This window comes from Bombina bombina, chromosome 7 (genome assembly GCF_027579735.1).
Source record: "Bombina bombina isolate aBomBom1 chromosome 7, aBomBom1.pri, whole genome shotgun sequence".
Classification (NCBI taxonomy): Eukaryota; Metazoa; Chordata; class Amphibia; order Anura; family Bombinatoridae; genus Bombina; species Bombina bombina.
The window spans coordinates 420,121,409-420,144,171 of record NC_069505.1 but is presented as its reverse complement, the minus strand read 5'-3'; the positions used below and the strand labels follow the sequence as shown (position 1 = coordinate 420,144,171).

At 42.2% G+C, this 22,763-nt stretch overlaps 1 protein-coding gene across 1 annotated transcript in view; it reads left to right on the top strand.

The window, feature by feature from the left end:
* The window catches only part of LOC128636413 (myoferlin-like), a 276,260-nt gene that overhangs the window by 230,801 nt on the left and 22,696 nt on the right, over window positions 1–22,763 (top strand). Inside the window, 2 exon segments of the mRNA XM_053689430.1 lie at window positions 997–1,138; window positions 1,430–1,529. Coding sequence (XP_053545405.1) covers window positions 997–1,138; window positions 1,430–1,529 — 242 coding nt within the window.

Genomic DNA, 22,763 nt, shown 5'->3' with positions numbered 1-22,763 from the left:
TCACTAGTTCATGGACTCTTGCCAATTACACGAAAGAAAACATAATTTATGTAAAAACTTACCTGATAAATTCATTTCTTTCATATTGGCAAGAGTCCATGAGACCCACCCTTTTTATGGTGGTTATGATTTTTTGTATAAAGCACAATTATTTCCAAATTACTTTGTTGATGCTTTTTACTCCTTTCTTTATCACCCCACTACTTGGCTATTTGTTAAACTGAATTGTGGGTGTGGTGAGGGGTGTATTTATAGGTATTTTGAGGTTTGGGAAACTTTGCCCCTTCTGGTAGGATTGTATATCCCATACGTCACTAGCTCATGGACTCTTGCCAATATGAAATAAATAAATTTATCAGGTAAGTTCTTACATAAATTATGTTTTTGCAACAAAACAAATTGTTTACTGGGTTTTTTTTTCTAATTCTTTTTCTGTTTACTTTGATTTGACATATTTGTTTTTAGCAATTTAAACTCCATAGAGCAGGAAACAAGGCATGGACTGCACTCCTACATTGGCTCTAGAAACAGCTACACTGGATGAATAGCTTCCAGAACCTTGAAACCACACAAATAACACTTTGAATACATAATGTCCCATTATCTCAGCCTCTTGCTTAACTACTATAAAAAACAGAAGTTTCTAATATCAAGTAGATAACCAGTCAGTCCTGCAGCAGACTGATCATGATACGACCTAGCAGTAAACGTAATGTAAAACCTAAAACTCTCCGTTTGAGTGATATATGCCTGCAAGAAGTATACAAAAATATACTGTGAATGTTCTCCCAGTCAGGACTCTATCTTGTCATTTGCACAGACCTTTTACTTACTAAAGTCACTGTGGCAAACATCTAAACCATACTATAGTAGTCAAAAGCCAAAATGTTGAAATGTTATCAGGATAATAACGTTGCAGTTAACCATTATAAACACACAAACAAGTTAAACCCACAGTGCCAGTAAGCCCTGCTTTTTTATTTCTTTTTGCTGTAGATGGATGGATAGTATGGAACAACAAAAGCAGCGCACAGATATTCATTATCGCTCGCTCGATGGGTGCGGAAATTTCAACTACCGCTTTGTCTTTGATTTTGAATATCTAAAAGTAGACCACATGTGTACTGTCACAGAGAAGGTTTGTATCTTGCATAGAATAATGTATGTGAGTAAATGTGGATAAGGAAAGTTAAAAGTAAAAAGATTTTAGTCTTTAAGAGTGAAATAGTATTCAGTAATGAAAGGAAGATGTGGTGTAAAAATGATAACCATATTTGTTTCTGAAGTGAATGTAAGACAGTCATAGTGACAATATGCAGAATTCATTAAACACTAAAATGACTAATCTTGATTGAGTGTTCTATGTAAAAGAATACCAAGTGGTTTTTACCAGCTTATAAATTGTAAGTTTTCTTTTGTGCTATCGTAGGAGAACATCTGGAATATTGACAGAGTCACCAAGCTAATACCACCTAAGCTTATAATACAAATCTGGGACAGTGATCTTTTTTCCCCGGATGACTATCTTGGTAAGGTTACAATTATGGAATCTTTAAGGGAAAGGAGATGATTACAGAAAAACTGTATTGAAAAAGTTAATATGATGAAGATGCCTATTTCCTTTTATAAATTGTGTCTATTTAGTAGGATTTAAAGGGCCTAAAGTGTTGTAATAATAATACATATCTGAAAGTTGGTTGTAATAGACAACAAGGGCTTTAGAAATGACTCTGTATTTTTCTTAGATAGGGCACTTTGCATTTGAAACAACCGAATCTTTGAGAAAACCATAGAATAATTTATAGTTGATCACATCTTCTGAAGCTGATTATGTCATGTTTGCTCTAAATTGAAGATGTTGCTATCCTGGCATCTTTGAAGCTCTAATGCACCTGTTTCAGGCTTGCCGGAAACAGGTGTTAAGAAGCAGCGGTCTTAATACCCCTGCTCCTTAAATCGTCCGCCACCTCTGAGGTGGCGGACAACAATTTGCACGATCGGATACGATCGGGTTGATTGACACCCCCTGCTAGCAGCCAAATGGCAGCGAATGTGCAGGGGGAGGCATTGCACAAGCATTTCACGAGAAATGTTTGTGCAATGATAAATCCCGACAGCGTATGCCCACTTGAATTAAAAGCAATGTTCTTAAGCTATTTAAAATACTGTGTTTATCCTCTGCCCCCTCCCAGGAATGACTGAACTGGATCTAACCAAAATCCCAGCTCCAGCCCCTTACGCCAATAAATGTAACATCCATACGCTGAGCGGAAAAAGCGGAGGTTGGTTTTCCCGGGCCATAAGGGGTCCACAGTTCTTTGATATGTTTAAGAGAAAATCAGCATATGGTTGGTGGCCCTGCACTGTAATAGAAGAGAATGGCAAGCCACGTTTATCGGTAAATATGTAGTGGGTAAACTTTAATAAGAAAATGTATAACAAATTCCCCCCCCTCACCATCGTTGTTGGTGAATAAAACATGCAGCAATGTATTTCTTTGTAAATCTGTAGGTATTTATTTCCTATGGCATGGAGAGTCCATGACATCATTCCAATTACTAGTGGGATATTCAACTCATGGCCAGCAGGAGAAGGCAAAGAGCACCCCTTACCCATAATCCCCAGTCATTCTCTTTGACTCTGTCAATGGAGGATGTGCAAAGTTGGTGTCTGAAGATATTTAATCCTTTTATTGGTATTTTTCCCTGCTGTGTCCACGTCAATCTCTTGAGTAAGAGTAGTGGTGGCTTTTAGCAGTTAGAAGGTGGTGAGGTAGACTTTGCTTTACTTCTAACAAGTTTTCTACCCCTTTGTGGAAAGCCAGGGTTGGTTACTCTGCTCTTTATTTTACTGCAGGTCCATAACAGGGAGTGCAGTGCCTGTCACACCTATGTAGCTGCTTTCTGCCCTGCAGCCAGATCCACAGGTAAGTGACTCTTCCTTTTAGGTTAACCCTCAAGTGGATCACTTTATGGGACATAGTTACCCTATTGTTTTATGGGTACAGTGTTGAGGCAGCTTTTATTGGGGGTTACTAGCTCCTATAAAAAAAACATAAGGCACTTTATTGGTATGAGCTACCAAACAGAGACTTAAGGGGTTCATTTTCTTCTTAAACGGGAAGAGTCCACAGCTGCATTCATTACTTTTGGGAATTCAGAACCTGGCCACCAGGAAGAGGCAAAGACATCCCAGCCAAAGGCTTAAATACCTCCCCCTCTTCCCTCATCCCCCAGTCATTCTTTGCCTTTCATCACAGGAGGTTGGCAGAGAAGTGTCAGAAGATTTTAGATAGTCTCTTATGGAGGGTAGTACTCTTCGAAATGGGACTGGAGTTTTAAGTAATCCTATCAGCCTCACTGTGAGAGCATGGATAAATGTTAGAGTCTGGAGATGCAGGGAGATTCTTTCTGCGAAATCATCCCGACTCATAATAACAGCTCCTTAGCAATCAGTGTTGACGAGTTTCACTGCCAGCTTTCTTCTCTCAAGTCCATGTCAGAAGCGAGGCTACTATCTGTTACACTTGAAGTGCCGTGTTCCAGTTCCACGGCGTTGATTCCGGTAAGATTGTTTCATTTTACTTTGATGATGTGATAAGTAATGTAAACGAAGAAGTCAGGGTCTAAGTGGGACTCCTTTATCTTTGTAAGGAATCAAGGGTTTATAACTCCTGAGGGGGTTTATTGAGCAGGGGGGACTTTAATCATGTTTGTTATGTGATTCTGTCTGCTAATGTGTAGCGTCACTTGGGCTTGTGGCTAGTTCAGAACATAACAGCCTTTTCTTGTCAGGCTGCGCAGCCCTTGTAGGCTTGGCGCGTTTTTCTATGGCCTGCATGGTGCACCTTGTGATGAGGCGTGGCCACGCTTCTGTGCTCCATTTCCATAGTCCTGACCGCTTGGCAACGGAGGGAATAGTCTGTCCGCTAGCTGTCTGGGTCTCAGGAGGTGGTGAGTGCCCCAGCCATTGGGGGTGTAAGGTGCCATTTTTTATTTTTTCTAGCCATAATTTCTATATACCAAGTTATGGAGGATTCTGATTTTTTAAAGACTTATGTCTCTGATTCAGATTCTACTTCTTGTGAAGATGGCCCGGGTAATCCATGCCCATCAGTTATGTTCCGAATACCGCTCTAGAGGGATCTCTTCTCCCAATACAGGGAACTTAGAGTCCGCCGAGCCATCCGCCCCTGGGGATCCCATATCCTGTGCGGAGCATCCCCTAGAACCTTCTTTGGCTACGCAAGCAGGTGTCCCTCATGCCGTTACCCCTTTTCCGGAAGGCAGCTTGTTACAGCACAATTCCGCATGGCCATATCTATGGTGTTGGCGCATTTACATCTTCCAGAGGATGTGTTACTGAGATACTGTCCATGTTATGCTCACTGGGGATCGTCAGGCGTGGGATCGTCTGGGACAGATCAGCCATCTGGGGAAACGGTTTCCTCTGAAGCCCTCAGGGTCGGGGTCATCAGTTTCCCCGGTAGAGGTATGTTTTGCCCTTCGTTATAGACTGGCATGCCTTCATGTCCTTCTCCGGCATGTTTTGGCGGTGCTGGAGGATCTTAGTGCTAAAAGGGTGAGGAATTATTGGTCTTCTGTTCCAGACGGCAAGCTGGGTTAGATGAAGTAATATCCTTGTCGTCTCCAATTTTCCTTTCTTTTTTGGGTATCTTATTCCAGTTCTGAGCTTTGGAAGAATGGGGATTCTAATTGACTGGTCCTGTTGGTGTACCCATTCTTTTTGGGTGTTCCCCTGTGGGTGCTGCCCTCTTTTTCTTTGATCCGGTTAGGATGTATGTTATGATTTTTCCCTTGGGAAATATTTCTTCTCTGAAATCTGATACTAGTGATTTTGTTAAGGTGTTAGTACATTGTTATGTCTTTATATCCTTTTTGTCGACTCCTATTGGGGTCTCGAATTTTTTGTGGCCTGGGTCAGTTTGTGCCCCATGTAGCAGGCTGGTCCTGATAGGGCGCTATCTCTGTTCCTTACGGTCTATATCATCCATGTGGTTATGGTGTAACTGGCTGAGTGGTGAGTTAATCACTCGGATGAGTAGTTTATTATTCTGGGGTCTCTTCAGTTCGAATAATGCTTTGCTTTTGCTAAAAGTTTTCGTGAAGTGATTGCCCCTCACCCATCCCCGAGACAAACAATTGCCAGCTCCCTCTTTTGTCTTCCTGACTCTCATATATCCATTTGGTGAAATCTTGCGGCTACTTATGTTTCAGACTTGTACGACCATACAAATACACTGTCTTACACTAGAATATGCTGTGATTTACAAATTCCTATGACACTTAGATTTTAGGCTTTCTGCCTCGGCTCTATCTTTCGAGCATGGGGCTTCCCAAAGAAGAAACTCAGAGATGCTACTGGGTGGGAACAAACCCATGTGCTTAAAGGAACATTATCATTCCATAACAATGTACTTCTTGACCCCTCCTCCAATCATAAAATTTCCCAGCATTTAGCATGGGAGAGAGAACTAAATTTCACTGCTGACACTGACTCCTGGCACAGAGAAATTCTATTTACCAAAAAACTCCTACATTGTGCAACTTTGTGGGAACTCCACTACAAGCTTACTGTACGTTGGCACCTAGTCCCCACGGCGTTGCATAAAATTTATAGTAATCACCCCCCTACATGTTGGAGAGACTGCGGCCAACTAAGAACGCAAAGTCACATTTGGTGGTCCTGCCCAAAAATTAAACCTGTATGGACACAACTGTTGGACATCATTAGCTCCCTGAACATTACTTCCACTTTCAGCCCTTCCACTTTCAGCCCACAAACATGTCTCCTCCACTTAGACTTCCCAATGTTATCTCCCGCTCAAAAATCTCTAACTATTTATTTACTTATGTCCATTAAGCTTGAAATCGCAAAAGCTTGGAAGCAAAAATCTCCCCCCTCCATTTTACAAATCATCACAACAGTAACCTACCTCTTGAGAATGGAATCATACTCTTACTCAATCATGGATAAGGTTGACACTTATCATGAAATTTGGGCACCCTGGATAGAGAAATGTCCCCCGTGAGGCATACAGGTAATCCCCACTGCCACTTTCTAATCTTCTCCCCTCCCTTCCCCCCTTTTTTTTTTTTTCTTTTCTTAATAATCTACGAGAGATATTGAAATACGTGGTACAAAATATAAAATGAGAAATAATTGTATAGAATAAGACATTTTTATATAGTGTATTTCGGAAGACCAACAGTCACAATTTCACTATAATTCACTGTTCATTATATATGTTTGATAATTATTATCTTCTCTTGTATCTGTCTTATTCTGTTCTATGAGTTCACCTCTGAATATACCACACATGTAACCATTTATGCATGACTTGCACCCTTCAGTGAATAATATCGATACTTATGTATGTTGACTTCTTATTTTCTCACTAAATTTTTTTTTGATCAAATGTTTTCGTGAAGTGAACCTTCCAATAATTTTTTGAGGCTCTGCCCAGGCAGGGTTAAAATACAAAAAAAATAAGAAAAAAACAACATGGGAAGTCTTCGTTCGCTGACGTCAGGCTGACGTCTCATTCTGCCTTTTGGGACATCAGGGTCAGTCCTAACTGTCCTGTTCCTCGAGGGCAGGCAGATCCTACTAGGGATCTCTTGGGGCGATTGTCCTCATTTTCTATTTTGAGGTTCCCCTTTTAGAATTTGTTTTTCCTTGATGACAGTACCTCTCCTTCGGGTTGAGGTGATGGGCCTTTTGTCTTTTTCCTTGACTTGACTTTGGGTCATCATTTGCTGAAAGTTAACGCCTTTTTGGCTACTCTACTTCCGGGATCTTGTCTGCTCCCATTCTTTGGGAGATTTTCAGATGTTGTCTCCCACCTTTACTGTGTCGCTCCGGCTTAGGCATTTGGGTGTCTCCCGCTAGCGGTTAGGATTCATGTTCCTTCTTCCATCCTTGTTGGCTTAGTGGTAAACCTTGTTGCCTTCTAAGCTGAGGGTCAAGGGTTCAAATCCAGCTGTATTTAGGTGTTCCTTACAGCGAGTGCCCTTTCTGTGATAAGTGACATATATCCTCGCTTAAATCATGCTTTGCAGGCGACCACATTTGCATGGATCCTGAGGATCTTGGAGATTTTTGTTAGCTTCTCAATCCAGTTTATAAGGGAGATGTGCGTAGTGGTTGGCTCCACCGCTCCTGAAGCAGGAGGTTGTGGGTTGTACCCAGGTAAAGCTCCTGTTATCTGTTTTGTGATTCTGGTGACAGCTAGCATTCCTAAGCAGAGTTTTCGGGTTTTGCTCATACATTCTTAGTCTTGGACTTAGTGGAAGTTGTCCCTAGGGCCTTAGGGACTTCCAAAGTGGCTGTGTGGCTTCACTGTTACCTATCTCCCTTCTGTGGGGAGTGGTATCCTGCTGTGGGTGTCCTAAGCTCTCTGGGTATGGGACATTTACGTGTGAGTTCAGTGTCCAAGTTGTCTTAGATATGACAGTTATGGCTTCGCCTATGGTGCAAGTCTACACCAGATGGGGTAAACTAGCAGTTCCTTAGAGGTTTTTCAATACTTAAGCCGGCTCCGAGTTTTGTGTCCCAGGTCTGTTTGTCCTGACTGGATTTTTGGGGGTCTGTATCCAGATCCCTTAGGTCTGGTTCTGGATGGCCCAGTTTCCTGGTTCCGGGACATCTTCTGTTTCTACAGGAGTAATTCTCTCCCTTGCAGGGAGATCTAAACTTCATCTGGGCCGGCCTTAGTGACCGGATGGTTTTTCGTTCAGTATTTGACCTTTTGAGCATCTTTACGCTTCATGCCCGCTGTTTTAGTCTGATGGTTAACTTAGCTGTCTAGGGTAGCGGAAGGTTTACAATTTGAAACCAGCTGCAGCTATTTGCACCTTGATTGTGTGCTAGTATATGGTTAAGTTCTGGTTTCTCTTTCCCTCCCTTTGGGGGGGAATTTGACATCCCACTGTATACGCCTGGTGCTTGGAAGTACCTTTTATGCCTCGGTCGGTGGGGTTGTCCCCCCTGCATTGTGTGTGGGATGTTAGTGTGATGGTATGGATTTCTTGTGCCATGCCTTACTCTAATCTGGTAGAGGGTCTCCTTTTGGATGTACCTTTCTGCAGGTCCTGATGATTCGGGGTACTTTTAATCCCTAAGTCTTTCGGACATTATCAGTCACTTTAGTGCTGGGTCAGTTGACGGAGCGATAGTCTTGGATCTGTCTGATCTGTTGATCTTAGCCGTGTATCATAGTTATTGTGAACCTCTTCAGTGAGAGGCTTTGTGGTGGATCTCTCCTCGGCAGGTAGTTTTCTCTACCGGGTTCTGGGTTCGGTTCCTTCCTTTCTCCTTTTGGGAAGGTCCTGTCCTGCACTGTTCGGAGTTCTTCTGAAGAAGAAGGTCCTGTGAGGTTTCATACCTAGGGTGGCGACCTGTGGTCGCTTAGTCCTTATTTGTAGCAGGACACCTATGGCTGGAGGAGTATATTCAGATATCTGATGCTTTTTTCTCTTGTTAAGTGTGTTCAGTCCACGGGTCATCCATTACTTATGGGATATATTCTCCTTCCCAACAGGAAGTTGCAAGAGGATCACCCAAGCAGAGCTGCTATATAGCTCCTCCCCTCACATGTCATATCCAGTCATTCTCTTGCAACTCTCAACAAATAAGGAGGTCGTGAGAGGAGTTAGGAGTTTTTTACTTAATTATTCTTCAATCAAAAGTTTGTTATTTTAAATGGCACCGGAGTGTGCTGTTTTTTCTCTCAGGCAGTATTTAGAAGAAGAATCTGCCTGCGTTTTCTATGATCTTAGCAGACGTAACTAAGATCCACTAGCTGTTCTCGTACATTCTGAGGAGTGGGGTAACTTCAGAAAAGGGAATAGCATGCGGGGTCCCCTGCAAATGAGGTATGTGCAGTAAAATATTTTCTAAGGAATGGAATTGACTAAGAAAACACTGCTGATACCCATATGATGTAAGTACAGCCTTAAATGCAGTAGTAGCGACTGGTATCAGGCTGATAAATGTATGCGCAGTAGAGTTATTTTCTAGGGAATGGAATTTGACTGAGAAAATAATGTTAATACTGAAATAATGTATGAGCCTTAACTGCAGTAGAAGCGACTGGTAGCAGGCTTAGTGATTACTTTACATAACATTTGAAATGTTTGTTTTTAAAACGTTTACTGGCATGTTAATCGTTTTGTGAGGTACTTGGTGATAAATCTTTTAGGGCATGATTTTTTTCCACATGGCTAACGTATATTTCTGCATGGAAACCGTTATATCAGGTCTCCCACTGTTGTAATATGAGTGGGAGGGGCCTTTTTTTAGCGCCTTGTTGCGCAGTTAAAATTCAATCACAGTCTTCCTGCTTCTTCCTCCTTGATCCAGGACGTCTCCAGAGAGCTCAGGGGTCTTCAAAATTTATTTTTGAGGGAGGTAATCAGTCACAGCAGACCTGTGACAGTGTGTTTGACTGTGATAAAAAACGTTAACTGTTAAATTGATTATCCGTTTTGGGTATCAAGGGGTTAAATCATCCTTTTGCTAGTGGGTGCAATCCTCTGCTAATTTCATACATTTACTGTTAAAATTTGGTTGCTATAACTGAATTAGTTCATTGTTATTTCAACTGTGACAGTTTTTTTTTTTTTTTTTGTGTTTTTAAAAAACGCAGCAGCGTTTTTTATATTGCTTGTAAATTTATTTTAAAGTATTTTCCAAGCTTGCTAGCCTCATTGCTAGTCTGTTTAAACATGTCTGATACAGATGAATCTGCTTGTTCATTATGTTTAATAGCCAATGTGGAGCCCAATAGAAATATGTGTACCAATTGTATTGATGTTACTTTAAATAAGAGTCAGTCTTTACCGGTAAAGAAATTATCACCAGACAACGAGGGGGAAGTTATGCCGGCTAACTCTCCTCACGTGTCAGTACCTTCGCCTCCCGCTCAGGAGGTGCGTGATATTGTGGCGCCAAGTACATCAAGGCCCTTACAAATCACTTTGCAAGATATGGCTAATGTTATGACAGAAGTATTATCTAACTTGCCTGAGTTAAGAGGCAAGCGCGATAGCTCTGGGTTAAGGACAGAGCGCGCTGATGACACGAGAGCCATGTCCGATACTGCGTCACAATTTGCAGAACATGAGGACGGAGAGCTTCATTCTGTGGGTGACGGATCTGATCCAGGGAGACCGGATTCAGAAATTTCACATTTTAAATTTAAGCTTGAGAACCTCCGTGTATTGCTAGGGGAGGTGTTAGCGGCTCTGAATGATTGTGACACGGTTGCAATCCCAGAGAAATTATGTAGGCTGGATAAATACTTTGTGGTACCGGTGTGTACTGACGTTTTTCCTATACCTAAAAGGCTTACAGAGATTATTAACAAGGAGTGGGATAGACCCGGTGTGCCTTTTTCCCCTCCTCCGATATTTAGAAAAATGTTCCCAATAGACGCTACCACACGAGACTTATGGCAGACGGTCCCTAAGGTGGAGGGAGCAGTTTCTACTTTAGCTAAGCGTACCACTATCCCGGTGGAGGATAGTTGTGCTTTCTCAGATCCAATGGATAAAAAATTAGAAGGTTACCTTAAGAAAATGTTTGTTCAACAAGGTTTTATATTACAGCCCCTTGCATGCATTGCGCCCGTCACTGCTGCGGCGGCATTCTGGTTTGAGTCTCTGGAAGAGGCTATTCGCACAGCACCATTGGATGAGATTATGAACAAGCTTAAAGCACTTAAGCTAGCTAATCCTTCTTCAAAGAAGGAACGTCTTTTGCATAATCTGGACGTAGTCCGTGCCCTGAAGTTCTACTTACAGGCAACTAAAGATTTTCGGCAAACTTCTTCTCTGTTTGTCGTTTATTCTGGACAGAGGAGAGGTCAAAAGGCTTCGGCCACCTCTCTCTCTTTTTGGCTTTGTAGCATAATACGTTTAGCCTATGAGACTGCTGGACAGCAGCCCCCTGAAAGAATTACAGCTCATTCCACTAGAGCTGTGGCTTCCACCTGGGCCTTTAAGAATGAGGCCTCTGTTGAACAGATTTGCAAGGCTGCAACTTGGTCTTCACTTCATACCTTTTAAAAATTTTACAAATTTGACACTTTTGCTTCTTCGGAGGCTGTTTTTGGGAGAAAGGTTCTACAGGCAGTGGTTCCTTCTGTTTAAATGTTCCTGCCTTGTCCCTCCCATCATCCGTGTACTTTAGCTTTGGTATTGGTATCCCATAAGTAATGGATGACCCGTGGACTGAACACACTTAACAAGAGAAAACATAATTTATGCTTACCTGATAAATGTATTTCTCTTGTAGTGTGTTCAGTCCACGGCCCGCCCTGTCTTTTTTTGAGGCAGTTCTAAATTTTAATTAAAACTCCAGTCACCACTGCACCCTATAGTTTCTCCTTTCTTGTCTTGTTTCGGTCGACCTCCTTATTTGTTGAGAGTTGCAAGAGAATGACTGGATATGACATGTGAGGGGAGGAGCTATATAGCAGCTCTGCTTGGGTGATCCTCTTGCAACTTCCTGTTGGGAAGGAGAATATATCCCATAAGTAATGGATGACCCGTGGACTGAACACACTACAAGAGAAATAAATTTATCAGGTAAGCATAAATTATGTTTTTTGCAGCGGCCCCTGGGGACGGTTTTGTCTTTCGGTCGCTCTATTTTGGGTGTGAGTGAGCTCTCTGTGTGGGGGAGGGATTTTTCTTTCCTCCTTTTAAGTTCTCAGGACATTTCTTGTTTTTTTTATTTGAGGTAGAGGGGCTTTATAAGTCCTCCCTTTGCTTTGCTGGATCGGCAGGGTCTTTTCATAGGTGCCCCATTTTATCCTGGTTCACTTTCTTGGGTTCCATTCTTGATGCTAGTCCCTTTGGGTTCTGAGGGTCCTTTCGGACTCATTTAGCTGAGTCTCTTGCTTCCCCGCTGGGGGACTGTGGATGTTTCCCCTTTCTTTTGATCGGGGGTGAGTTTAATTTTGCGGGCTGCATGCCTGTGTGACTTTGTCTCCTCAGAGGCTTTTGGCTCGGTCGAGTCTAATATCCTGAGCGGTCTCTAGCAAGGGCCTTGCTGGTTTTAACTGTTGGGCAGTTATCTCGGCCTTTTCCTTTGTGTCCTTTGGCTTCTAGTGAAGCAGGTTTTTTCTGTCGGGAGTTTTAGGTTTTAGGCTGTGGTGCCCTCAGAAGGTGCTGCCTTTTGTACCCGCCGTTTTGCATTCACTGTCCTCTATAGCTTGGGTATTGTTTTCCCAAAAGTAATTAATACAGCTGTGCACTCTTCCCGTTTAAAAAGAAAAACTTAAATTATGCTTTCCTTATAATTTTCTTTTATTCTGACGGGAAGAGTCCACAACTTCCCGCCCATGTTGTTTAAAAGGGGCGGCCGTATTTTTTTGTTTCTTCTGGCACCTTTTTCACCCTCATATTTCTCCTACTGTTCTTTGTTCTCTTGGCAGAATGACTGGGGGATGAGGGAAGAGGGGGAGGTATTTAAGCCTTTGGCTGGGGTGTCTTTGACTCCTCCTGGTGGCCAGGTTCTGAATTCCCAAAAGTAATGAATGCAGCTGTGGACTCTTCCCGTCAGAAGAAAAGAAAATTATCAGGTAAGCATAATTTAAGTTTTTCCCTGATTCTTGGCGGTCTTTGAACATCGTTATTGTTTATCTGGGAGGCAGATTACTTGTACTGGATTTATAACAGCTAAAACTGCAGAGAGGGCTAACGGCTGTTTAAACTTAATGCGGACATTTTTACTTTTGCGCTCTTATGTGTGGCGCAGTTAGTTTTCCCAGCCACGGACCTTCATGAGCCTCAAAGTGTCGGATTGAAGTCGGATGAGGAGAGGTGTCGGCTTAGCTTTCTCGCCAATCAGAGTGACTTCAGTTGAGAATTGTTTAGCTGGAAGTACCAGCTTCTTCTTACTAGTGGGTTTATCTCTCCGGTCCGGTAGGAGCTTCAGATAACTTTTCTGAAGTTGTTTTTCATAATTTCATGTTTACCTCCCTTCTTAAATATTATATTTCTTATTAAAAAAATATATTTTTTTTTTATTTTGGAACATCGTTATTTTTATTACTAGTGTGACCTGTTCTCTTTCGCTATGGATTCAGAACAGGATCAGCCTATCTCTCTGGAAACATGCTTGCTATGTTTAGAGAACCAGATTGCCCTACCAATGCAGTTTTGTTCCTCATGTTTAGCAAAAACGTTAAAATTTAGAGAAACAAATCTTCCTTCTGAGCCAAGTGTCTCTCAGGATAATGCTGTGTGTGACATGCCTCAGCTTTCTCCTCAAATGTCCCAAGCCTTAGTTGTTTCTCATACTGTGCCTTCTGTGTCCTCTCAACCACCTGGGGGTGTTTATTTACCTGGGGATTTTTCCGCTCAGATTACTTCTGCATTATCGGTGGCTTTGACAGCTTTCCCTTCTTTGGGTAAGAGGAAATCTCAACATTTGCCTGCTAGTAAGGTTTCTGACCCCTCTAAGTCTACATTAGTCAATCTTTCTCAATTGTCTGATGAGGAAAATACTTCAGTAACTTCTGAAGGTGAAATCTCAGACTCTGACACTTTAGCAGAAAAATCTTCAGAATCTGAAGAAGTAATTTTTTTTTTAAGCTTGAACACCTCTGGTTACTACTGAAGGAGGTTCTAGCTACTTTGTCAACACTGAAACTTCGGTTGCTGCCCCCAACCCCACAAAGTCTTCAAAACTGGATAGAGTTTATGATTCTCCATCTTTAGAGGAGGTTTTTCCTGTTCCAAGGAAGATGTCTAAAATTATAGCTCAGAATTGAGATAAGCCAGGGGTTCCTTTTTCCCCTTCCTCTGTTTTTAAAAAGATGTTTCCTGTTGCTGACTCTATTCATGACTTGTGTACTGTGGAAGGAGCTATTTCTACTCTTGCTAAGAGAACTACCATTCCTATTGAGGATAGTTGCTCTTTTAAGGATCCAATGGATAAGAAGCTAGAGGCTTACTTAAAGTACCATAAAACAGGTTGAGATCTGTGCATATCCTAAAAGGGCTAATTAAGTAAAACATAGTGTGCATAAAAAAAATGTTTAAAAATTGTTTAGAAGTATTTTAAAATAATTTTCAAAAATAAGCAAAAATACTTAAAATAGCCATGCTGTCTGGAGCACTGTGCTCCACCCCTCTTATCAGTGTTTAGACATAGGCATTGTATTTCAACTGAGTTCACAGCTTCTAGACATGCTCCAGCATGTTACCAAAACAACAATAAAAGCCATACAGCCATAAAAGGAATTATGTGGGGGGAGTTAGAGCTGTACAATGCAGAAACTTAAAAGAAAGGGTTAATGACGAGGCACTGCAGAATAAATTTGCAGGTAAAGTAATTAATGTACATATATTTTGTCTCTATCTCAACTTGCTTTATGTCCCTTTAAAAAAGATGTACATCCATCAAGGATTACAGTGGCAACCTGCAGCGAGTATTGCCACGGTTGTGGGAGCAGCATCTTATTGGTGCGATGCCTTGTCTGATCTTATTTCAGTGGAAATTATAGTATAGGAGATCCAAGATGGGATGAAATCTCTTAAACTGGCCAATACCTTTATCTGCGATGCCAACATGCAGATAATTAGACTGGGAGCTAAGATATCTAGCTTTACTGTGCTAGCCCGCAGAGCTCTGTGGTTAAATTCTTGGTCGGCTGATGTGTCTTCAAAGGCCAAGCGTTTAGCTTTACCTTATAAGGGTAAAACTCTGTTTGGACCTGGTCTGGCAGAAATCATTTCTGAGATTACGGGTGGAAAGGGATCTTTCCTACCTCAGGACAAGAAGAATAGACCTAGGGGTCGACAAACTTCTAATTTTCGTTTCTTTCACAACTTTAAGGGGCAGAAGTCTTCCTCTGCCAAACCAGACCAATCCAGGTCCACTTGGAGATCCAGCCAGACCTGGAACAAGGGAAAACAAAACAAAAAGCCTTTTCCGGTGACTCTAAATCAGCATGAAGAGTCCGCCCCTGATCCGAGTTTGGATCTGGTGGGGGGGCATGCATTATCTTTTTCGACAGGCTTGGATACATGATATCCCAGATCCATGGGCTGTGGACATAGTATCCCAGGGTTACAGAACAGGATTCAAGTCTTGCCCTCCAAGGGGCAGATTTCTCCTGTCAAGATTATCCTCAAACCAGGTAAAGAGGGAGGCCTTCTTAAAATTGCGTAAAGGAACTATCCTCCCTGGGAGTTATTGTACCAGTCCCTCTAAAGGAACAAAGTCTAGGATTCTATTCAAATCTATTTGTGGTTCCCAAAAAGGAGGGAACTTTTCTTCCCATCCTAGATGGGTTCCGTCCCTCAGATGGAAACTATTCGTTCCATTCTTCCATTGGTCCTGGAAGGTAGTTCATGAAAACCATAGACCTGAAGGTTGTGTACTTACATGTTCCCATTCACAGGGATCATCAGCCATTTCTAAGGTTTGCCTATCTGGACAAGCATTTCCAGTTTATTGCCCTTCCATTTGGTCTTGCCATGGCTACCAGAATATTCACAAAGGTCCTGGGAGCACTATTGGCAATGACCAGATCCCAGGGAATTGCAGTGGCGCCTTATCTAGACGACATCTTGTTCAGGTGTCATCTTTTAAACTAGCAAAATCATATAGAGAGATGTTGTTGTCTTTTCTACGTTCTGGAAAAGAGTTCTCTAGTTCTGTATACAAGAGTTTGTTTCCTAGGAACAATCATAGATTACTTGTCCATGAAGATTTTCCTGTCAGATGTCATAAAATCCAAACTTCTTGCTGCTTGCCTTTGCGTCCAGTCTGCTTTTCATCCAACAATGGCTGAATGCATGGAGGTGATTGGTCTGATGGTGACTTCCATGGACGTCATTGCCTTTGCTCGGTTGCATCTGCGAACAATGTAGCTTTGCATGCTACAGAGACCATTCAAATTTATCGCAGAGGATAAATCTGGACCCCCTAACCAGATAATCTCTCTTGTGGTGTATTTCACAGGATCATCTGTCTCTGGGCACTTGTTTCCTGAGACCTTCCGGGGTGATTGTGACTACGGATGCCAGCCTGTCAGGCTGGGGAGCTGTTTGGGGTTCTCTGAAGCCTCAGGGCCTGTGGTCTCAGGGAGAGTCTTCTCTTCCCATAAACATCTTGGAGTTGAGACCAATCTTCAATACCTTGACAGCGTGGCCTCAATTATCTTTAGTCTGGTTTATCAGATTCCAGTCGGACAACATCACCTCAGTGGCTTACATCAACCACCAGGGAGGAGCACCATGAAGGAGGTGACTCACATTCTGCAGTGGGTGGAAGCTCACAATTGTCTCCTATCTGCCATCCACATTCCAGTAGTGAACAATTGGGAGGCAGATTTCCTAAGCAGCAAGACTTTTTATCCAGGGGAGTGGGCTTTCCATCCAGAAGTATTCTCTCAGATAACCCTCAGGTGGGGGTTTCCAGAGTTGGATCTGATGGCGTCCCGCCAAAACTCCAAGGTTCCAAAGTACGGTTCAAGGTCAAGAGATCCTCAGGCCGTTCTAAGATAGATGCCCTAGCGGTTCCTTGGATTTTCTTGCTAGCTTACCTGTTTCCTCCGTTTGCTCTCCTTCCACGAGTAATTGCTGGTATCAAACAGGAGAGAGCATCGGTAAGCCTAATAGCTCCTGCATGGCCTTGCAGGATCGGGTTTGTGGATTTAGTAAGGATGTCATCTCTACCTCCTTGGAGATTACCTCTGAGGAAGGACCTTCTAATTCAGGATCCTTCCCTCCATCCAAACCTGGATTCTCTGAAGTTGACTGCTTGGAGATTGAACGCCTAGTTCTGTCTAGACGTGGTTTTTCTGAAGCGGTAATTGATACTATGTGTCAGGCTCGCAAGCCTGTTACTTGCAAGATTTACCATAAGGTATGGCGTAAATATCTTTATTGGTGCAAATCTAAGGGCTTCTCCTGGAGCTGGGGGAGGATTCCCCATATTTTATCTTTTCTTTAGGATGGCCTGGAGAAAGGTTTGTCAGTCAGTACTCTGAAGGGTCAGATTTCTGTACTATCTATCCTTTTGCACAAACGTCTGGCAGACTTACCAGATGTTCAAGCTTTTGTACAGGCCCTGGTCAGATTCAGGCCTTTTCTCTATTTTTTTTTTCTCTATTTCTTCTGCTCGCAGGGTTTCTGAACTTTCAGCTCTGCAGTGTGATTCTCCGTACCTTATCTTTCATGCAGATAAGGTGGTCCTTCATGCTAAATTTGTTTTTTTCCCTAAGGTGGTGTCGGATCGATACATTAATCAGGAAATTGTTGTTCCTTCCTTTTGTCCCAATCCTTCTCAGAAGGAGCGTCTTTTGCATAACTTGGATGTTGTGTGCGCTCTAAAATTTTACTTACAAGCTGCTAAAAATTTTCGGCAATATTCTGCCCTGTTTGTTGTTTTCTCTGGAAAGCGTAAGGGTCAGAAGGCCACATCTACTACTCTTTCCCTCTGGTTAAGAATTATGATTCGTTTTGCTTATGAGACTGCTGGACAGCAGCCTCCTGAGAGAATTACAGCTCATTCCACTAGGTCTGTCTCCTCTTCTTGGTCTTTCAAAAATGAAGCTTCTATGGAACAGATTTGCAAGGTGGCAACATGGTCGTCTTTGCATACTTTTTCCAAATCTCCAAATTTTATACTTTTGCCTCAGCTGAGGCCTTTTTTGGAAAAAGGTTCTTAAAGCGGTGGTGCCTTCTGTTTAGGTCCCCCTGCCTTGTTTCTCCTGCCCTGCTCATTCTGTGTCCTCTAGCTTGGGTATTGGTTCCCACTAGTAATTGGAATGACATTGTGGACTCTCCATGCCATAGGAAAGAAAACAAAATTTATGCCTACTTGAAAAATGTCTTTCTTTCCGGGCATGGAGAGTCCATGACCCCGCACACTTTTTAAATTATAATTCGGCAGTTTTTTTGAGTAAACCTCAGGCACCTTTTCACCCTTGTTTCCAGTTTCCTTCGGTTGAATGACTGGGGATTATGGGTAAGGGAAGTTACACTTAACAGCTCTGCTGGGATGCTCCTTGCCTTCTCCTACTGGCCAGGAGTTGAATATCCCACTAGTAATTGGAATGACGCTGTGGAATCTCCATGCCTAAAAGAAAGAAATTTATTAGTTAAGCTTACATTTTGTTTTTATCTTCCTAATGTGAACTGCAGGCCTAGAGAAACGCAAAGCTAGAAGACCATAGCTGTAACAAAAAATTTAACATTCTTGTTACAGACTACTGGAAGTTTCTATTACTATGTACTAGGGAGCACAATGTAAAATAAAATTATGAATAGACCTATGTATGACCCATGCTACAAACAGAAATACAAATAATAAGCTTGATTAGAATTCACTAAAGAGAGAAAATCAGAAACCTTATTTTAGCAAATTTAATCTCATAGCTTAATTTCTCTTATAACATGATAATTCATACTTAATAACTGCTAGCTATTGCCATAACTCATGCGCAAGCCATGTGTAAATGAAGAGATAAAGGGTTTGTTATTGTATGGTGCTAAATTGATTTATTTCTAATGACACGGTGAGTCCACTGATCATCATAAATTACTGTTGGGAATATCACCCCTGGCCAGCAGAAGGAGGCAAAGAGCACCACAGCAAAGCTGTAAAGTATCACTTCCCTTCCCACAAACCCCAGTCATTCTCTTTGCCTGCAGTGCAAGGAGGAGGTTAAGTTTTCGGTGTCTGAAAAGGTTACTTCAATCAAGATTTTATTATTTTAAAGCAGAGTAGGTTTGCTCTGATCTTTCCTTGGGTCTAGCCGTACCCCACGTCAGTCTCTTCAGTAGGGCAGTGGTGACTTTTAATCAATTGGGAACTTGTGAGGTACAAACCTTTTCTCAACAGTTTTGCTGCCCTATTCAGAAAGCCTGAGTAAGCTTACTCGGATCTTTCTTTCTCCACAGGTCCATGTGAGGAATGGCATCCTCTCAAACAAGGTGAGCTGTCCTTCTGCTGGACAGATTGAAGTTCAGGTAAGTGGCAAAAATATTTTTCTTTAATATGGGGAAAATTTGGCACTTCAAAAGTTAAAGCTGCATTGGGACGTGTGCACCATTGCTCCTATTAAGGGTTAATTGCACAGGCAGATAAAGCAGGCACTGTAGACGACGGGGAGTGGTTTTTTCAAACTTTAATTTGGGCTCAGTATCTCTCCGTGGATCTCACCTTAGTGTGCTGTTTTCATTTTAACTTTAAAAATCTACGGCATTATTTGAAACAGCTCTGCTAGATCATAATTGCCACCGGGACCGCCCCTGAATACAGAGAGGCAGTCATTTTTGTGTGCTTCCAGACTCACTTCCTGTGAGCACCGAACTTGTGATGCTATTGCTTTTTGCGGCTCTCTGCTGTAGAAGTAAAATCACTCAGCCGACAGGGAAAACGCAAGTGTTCATCGCAGTTCCGGAGTCAGAGCCGGATCATCTCTATAAGAGTTTTGTCAGCAGGACAGGTAGGCACCTCAGCAAGAGTGCTGAGGTGTAGTAGGTGCCTGGGTGTTATAATAAGGATCGCTGCTCAGTTTTTCGTTTTAACAAAATAAAAATTTAAAGGGCAGTATTGTTTTTTTCTTTAAATTATTTAAAGGTGAAATAAAAGACTGTTTTTGTTTTTTCTTTCTTTTATTGTCCTTCTTGGGGATAAAGATGGATCAGGAGGCCTTGCAAAGTGTCACATGTAGTTTATGTTTTGACTCTTAGGTGGAACCACCAGTACCTTTTTGTTCTTCATGTATTGAAAGAACTTTGTGTTACAGGAATAGACTTTTTGATACTGAGCATCCATTAGATAAGGAGGATACTGTTCAGGTGTCTCCTGTTGCAGATATGCCGCAGCTTTCTCCTCAAGCGTCCCAATCTATTTGGTCTACACATGTAGTGCCCTGCGTTTCTTCTCACGCTCCAGTTGGAGTTACCTTGCAAGACATTGCTACCCAAATATCCTCTGCAGTATCAGAGGCGCTATCTGCTTTTCTCAAGCTGCAGGGAAAGTGCAAAAGGAAATTTAAAGATCCAGTGTGTAAGGTTTCTGATCCAGTTGTGGCTACTCAGGGTGCTTCCACTCAGAAGTATGAGGAGGAAGACACTAAGGTAGCGACTGAGAGTTAAAATATAAGACTCAGACAGTATAATTCCTTCTGATGCTGAAGTCGTATCCTTCAGATTTAAGCTGGAACACCTCCGTCTCTTACTTAAGGAGGTTTTGGCTACCTTGGACGACTCCGATGCGACTGTCGTAGTCAACCCTAAGAAGTCTAGTAAGCTGAACAACTTCTTTGATGTTCTCTCCAAGGTGGAGGCATTCCCTGTACCAGACCCTGCTACAGAGATTATTGCACGGGAATGGGAGAGATCTGGAATTCCCTTTTCTCCATCTCCAATTTCTCTTGTTAAGTGTATCCAGTCCACGGATCATCCATTACTTGTGTGATATTGTCCTTCCCAACAGGAAGTTGCAAGAGGATCACCCACAGCAGAGCTGCTATATAGCTCCTCCCCTCACTGCCATATCCAGTCATTCTCTTGCAACTCTCAACTAAGATGGAGGTCGTAAGAGGACTGTGGTGTTTTATACTTAGTTTATTTCTTCAATCAAAAGTTTGTTATTTTTAAATGGTACCGGAGTGTACTGTTTATCTCAGGCAGTATTTAGAAGAAGAATCTGCCTGCGTTTTCTATGATCTTAGCAGAAGTAACTAAGATCCTTTGCTGTTCTCACATATTCTGAGGAGTGAGGTAACTTCAGAGGGGGAATAGCGTGCAGGTTTTCCTGCAATAAGGTATGTGCAGTTAAAATATTTTTCTAGGGATGGAATTTGCTAGAAAATGCTGCTGATACCGAAGTAATGTAAGTAAAGCCTTAAATGCAGTGATAGGGACTGGTATCAGGCTTATTAATAGAGATACATACTCTTATAAAAGTATATTTTAAAACGTTTGCTGGCATGTTTAATCGTTTTTTACATATGTTTGGTGATAAAACTTATTGGGGCCTAGTTTTTTCCACATGGCTGGCTTGAATTTTGCCTAGAAACAGTTCCCTGAGGCTTCCCACTGTTGTAATATGAGTGGGAGGGGCCTATTTTGGCGTTTTTTTGCACAGCAAAAATTACAGACACAGACATCCAGCTTCTTCCTGCATGATCCAGGACTTCTCTAGAGGGCTCAAAAGGCTTCAAAAGTCGTATTGAGGGAGGTAAAAAGCCACAGTAGAGCTGTGGCAGTTGTTGTGACTGTTTAAAAAACGTTTTTGTCATTTGTTATTCCGTTTTTGGTATTAAGGGGTTAATCATCCATTTGCAAGTGGGTGCAATGCTCTGCTAACTTATTACATACACTGTAAAAATTTCGTTAGTGTAACTGCATTTTTTCACTGTTATTTAAAAATTTGGGAAAATTTGTGTTTCTTAAAGGCACAGTAACGTTTTTTTATATTGCTTGTAAACTTGTTTTAAAGTGTTTTCCAAGCTTGCTAGTCTCATTGCTAGTCTGTTTAAACATGTCTGACACAGAGGAACCTACTTGTTCATTATGTTTGAAAGCCATGGTGGAGCCCCATAGGAGAATGTGTACTAAATGTATTGATTTCACCTTAAACAGTAAAGATCAGTCTTTATCTATAAAAGAATTATCACCAGAGGGTTCTGTCGAGGGGGAAGTTATGCCGACTAACTCTCCCCACGTGTCAGACCCTTCGCCTCCCGCTCAGGGGACGCACGCTAATATGGCACCAATTACATCAGGGACGCCCATAGCGATTACCTTGCAGGACATGGCTGCAATCATGAATAATACCCTGTCAGAGGTATTATCTAGATTGCCTGAATTAAGAGGCAAGCGCGATAGCTCTGGGGTTAGGAGAGATACAGAGCGCGCAAATGCTGTTAGAGCCATGTCTGATACTGCGTCACAGTATGCAGAACATGAGGACGGAGAGCTTCAGTCTGTGGGTGACATCTCTGACTCGGGGAAACCTGATTCAGAGATTTCTAATTTTAAATTTAAGCTTGAGAACCTCCGTGTATTGCTTGGGGAGGTATTAGCTGCTCTGAATGACTGTAACACAGTTGCAATTCCAGAGAAATTGTGTAGGCTGGATAGATACTATGCGGTGCCGGTGTGTACTGACGTTTTTCCTATACCTAAAAGGCTTACAGAAATTATTAGCAAGGAGTGGGATAGACCCGGTGTGCCCTTTTCCCCACCTCCTATATTTAGAAAAATGTTTCCAATAGACGCCACTACACGGGACTTATGGCAGACGGTCCCTAAGGTGGAGGGAGCAGTTTCTACTTTAGCTAAGCGTACCACTATCCCGGTTGAGGACAGTTGTGCTTTTTCAGATCCAATGTATAAAAAATTGGAGGGTTACCTTAAGAAAATGTTTATTCAACAAGGTTTTATTTTACAGCCCCTTGCATGCATTGCGCCTGTCACTGCTGCGGCGGCATTCTGGTTTGAGGACCTGGAAGAGGCCATCCAGACAGCTCCATTGAATGAAATTATTGACAAGCTTAGAACGCTTAAGCTAGTTAACTCATTTGTTTCTGATGCCATTGTTCATTTGACTAAACTAATGGCTAAGAACTCCGGATTCGCCATCCAGGCGCGTAGGGCGCTATGGCTTAAATCCTGGTCAGCTGACGTGACTTCAAAGTCTAAATTACTCAACATTCCTTTCAAGGGGCAGACCTTATTCGGGCCTGGCTTGAAGGAAATTAT